The following is a 3,701-nucleotide window of genomic DNA, read 5'->3' on the forward strand; positions in this document are numbered from 1 at the left end:
AATCCAAATATCAACGGGTAGTATTATTCAGTGGCATTATAGTAGAGAATTCTGCGATCTGACGCGAGGCTTCATTAAGCCTGTCTATATTGTTTTTTTATCGCGATTTTTCCTTTTCCTTATGTGTCTTCGCCCCGTGCATCTTTCTATTTACCAATGAATAATTATTCGTTCTTCTTTTTCTGGCCATTACTCCCAGCTCGAATCGCACTACAAACGGCTATTCAAACAAAACGAAGGAAATTTTTGGAGGCTGGCATGTGGCGCCATCTCCCTTTCGACCATAACCCGAACGTCGTCGTTTCTTTCAAGTTATTGTTCGATGACAGGATGAAAATATGCACGGCTTACAGAGACAAGGCTAGTTCTTTAGCGAGTAAACATTTTTTTTTGATGACGTCATCCGAGTCGTCAGTGTAAACAGTCGCCAGTTGTATTTTGTTTTCCGACTTACGCGTAAATGTTCCTGAAATGAAAAATCGCAAATGGTTCAATGCGCTGTGAGCGGGTGTATAAATTACGAAAATGACATTATCGGGCCAAAAAAGAGATTCTTTTGCTTTCCGAAAAACCGAGAATTATGTTCTTTGTGGATAAATGTTTTATCAAATTATTCATGGTGTTAAATATAATCAACTATATTATCAACGCACAAACTTACAAAGCACGAAAAATAAAAAAATAAGAACACATTGTTTACTTCAACGATTCAGATGACGTCACTAAAAAATGACTATTCCGGAGTAGCTAGCCTTGTCTCTGTAAGCCGTGGAAAATATGAACAAGCTAAATTGATGCTAAATAGGCAAGAAATGTTGCTTTGCTTTTATTGACTGGAAACGGAATAACTTCATCCTGATGGAGAGAAACCAAACTCACCTGACACTGTGGCAGCTGAACGTGTTCCTCCGGGCGGGGCGCCTTCCAGCCGAGCAGCGGCGGAATGCATACCAACGCCGACATCACCCAAACCGCGGCTATCATGAACGCCGCCCTCGCTGGTGTCCTTGTTTTCAGATATTCGATCGCCTTCGTGATGCTCCAGTACCGATCCAGCGAGATCAGGCACAGGTTCATGATCGAGGACGTACAGAGCAACACATCCATCGCGGAATGCACATCACACCACCAGTTCCCGAAAATCCAGTAGCCCATCAGCTCGTTGGCGAGCGAAAAGGGCATGATGACCAGCCCGAGAAAAAAATCCGCCACCGCCAGCGAGGCAATGAACCAATTCTGGATGTTTTTGAGCGCCTTCTCGGTGGCAATCGCTATGATCACCAGCAGGTTACCGACCACAATCACTATCATTAGTATTGTCACAATAATTGAAGCGATGATGATGTGCGGCAGTGTGTATCCGCTTGGATAGCCGTGGAAAATGGTCCGATTATCACCGGTGGCCAGAACTCCACCCAACGTGTCATTGAAGACATTAGTGGCCGAGCCGCCCAGTATTCCGGCCAGTGACGAATTCCCGCCGACGATGGCCAGGAAGTCCTCTTGGGAGATGTTACCTGCCGACATCAAGGGGTAATCCATTGTTGATGCAACTACCTGTCTGTCTTCTCTCCCTATTAAACTTGTTCGCTAGTGGCTGTCATCGCGTTGACGGTTCTAAGGGCGGTGGTGTAATTGGCTGGTCCCACGTGAAATCAAGCTAGGCTGATCTATGACCGAGGTGTACCTCAACTTTATTCATTGAATTTGTTTTAGGTTTTCTTTTAACTAGTGTTACAAATCGTCAGACGCACACATTCAGCATACACCTACAACTCTCTCCCCAAACTTTCCTCCGAGATTTACTGCTACTACTGCTACTATACACAAATTGTTTACATGCTATTAGAAAAATCAAGAATCAACAGCCGGCTTCTGGTGCGCGTTTACTTTTGCCCCATCCAACATAAAGTGGGCTGTTGTTTTGCTGTGTTGTTAGTTTTGCCTTATTTGTTTTGTTGCTGTGACAAACAACGTTTAAAATACCCGTTTTACTCCGAAATTCCGATTTTCCGCTTGAATTTAGTGCTCCTCTTGGCCCAGGGAATCGGCTTGTGAAAATTTGCGTTTTGTGTAAACAGCAAACCATTCGATTACTAATTGAACGAAAACACTCAACAGATGACAAAAATTACACAATAGACACGCACGCACACACACACTCATACACATGTGTCGGTTTGGTTTTGACGGCGACGCGCGACGCGCGATTTTACTATCGAACACACATATACACTTGCGCTTGCGCTTGCTCACGACACGCAGACACGCAGTTTTACTCTAGAGATTGGCGGTGCCGTCAGAAAGGATAACGTTGGTGGTGGTGGTGTGAGTAGTAGAAGTACTAGTAATGGTGGTAATAGTGCTGAACGCCACCTGGTAGTGGCCCATAATGGTCACTCTTTTCTTTCGTCTTCGACGCTTCTTCCGGCGCACCGCCGACCGACTAGTGGGCGTAGTGGTCCGGATGGTTACGAATGCTGCCGGAACTGCCAGTAGCTGGATTTTGCCGATGCTGGTGCTGCTTTTGCTGCAATAGTTCCGTTCGGCGGGGATTGTGGAAGCTGGAGATGTCACCGCGGACGAGTGCAATTTCGGATGCTCGGTGACTGAACTTCACCGTGGTGTCGCGCGATACCGCTTGTGGTTGAACGGCCTACAAAAAAAGAAAGTAGGTAATTAGCGAACATATTTTAAACGACGAATTCTGTTTGAACTCGAATCGAACAGATGTTCAGTATTAATATGACGAATTTCATGCCAAGTCGACTGGCCGTTGGCAGCACCATCTCAGATAGCAGTGAAACGTTGTGGGTGTAAAAGGTGGAGGTCATTTGCATACTTGAAATAGGTCATTTGCATACTTGAAATATTCGAAAAATAATTAGACAACTTTTTGGAAGAGCCAAATTTTTTTTTCATAAATTTTTACAAAAATTTATAACTTGAAAACTATGATACCAACAAAATTCATGTCAAAGGATGAAATGTAGGAAATTGTTTAAATTTTTACAAAAAATACCTTTTTTGGTAAAAAAATTTCGCTTACAAAAAAGGTAATTTAAAAATTAAAATTCATTTTTCTGAAAAAGGTTTTTTTTTAAACCCAAATATATATATATATATATATATATATATATATATATATATATATATACATATATATATATATATATATATATATATATATATATATATATATATATATATATATATATATTATATATATATATATATATATATATATATATATATATATATATATATATATATATATATATATATATATATATATATATATATATATAGGGAAACTTCGATATAACGTACACCTTTTCAAAGTGTAAAGGAAAATTTTTTTCAATATTTTTTTTCTGATAGAACAATGAATTATCTGTATTGCGATGCTAAAACAAGTTTTGTACCTTTAATCAATCTCGAAATACAGCTGGTTTTGTGATTCCAGATTCTAAATGAATGAAGCTTTAATCAACAGTACGAAGGGAAAAATCATGAGAAAGGCTGGCTTCGTCTTCTGATTGAAGTTATTCATTAACTTGACTAAAACAGCAACACAATAATGTATTATAGACAACGTTTGTGAGTACTTTATTATGCTTCGATATAACGTACAATTCGACACAACGTACGTATATATATATATATATATATATATATATATATATATATATATATATATA

At 39.4% G+C, this 3,701-nt stretch overlaps 1 protein-coding gene across 1 annotated transcript; it reads right to left on the bottom strand.

The window, feature by feature from the left end:
• Positions 1-786: 786 nt before the first annotated feature.
• LOC129781958 (alpha-2 adrenergic receptor-like) lies at positions 787-2,641 on the bottom strand. Its single transcript, XM_055789459.1, has one exon. The coding sequence runs from the start codon at positions 1,540-1,542 to the stop codon at positions 787-789; it is 756 nt and encodes a 251-aa protein (XP_055645434.1). The 5' UTR covers positions 1,543-2,641.
• Between the last annotated feature and the right edge of the window lie 1,060 nt (positions 2,642-3,701).

The sequence above is a fragment of the Toxorhynchites rutilus genome, unplaced genomic scaffold, assembly GCF_029784135.1.
Source record: "Toxorhynchites rutilus septentrionalis strain SRP unplaced genomic scaffold, ASM2978413v1 HiC_scaffold_294, whole genome shotgun sequence".
In the NCBI taxonomy this organism is placed as follows: Eukaryota; Metazoa; Arthropoda; class Insecta; order Diptera; family Culicidae; genus Toxorhynchites; species Toxorhynchites rutilus.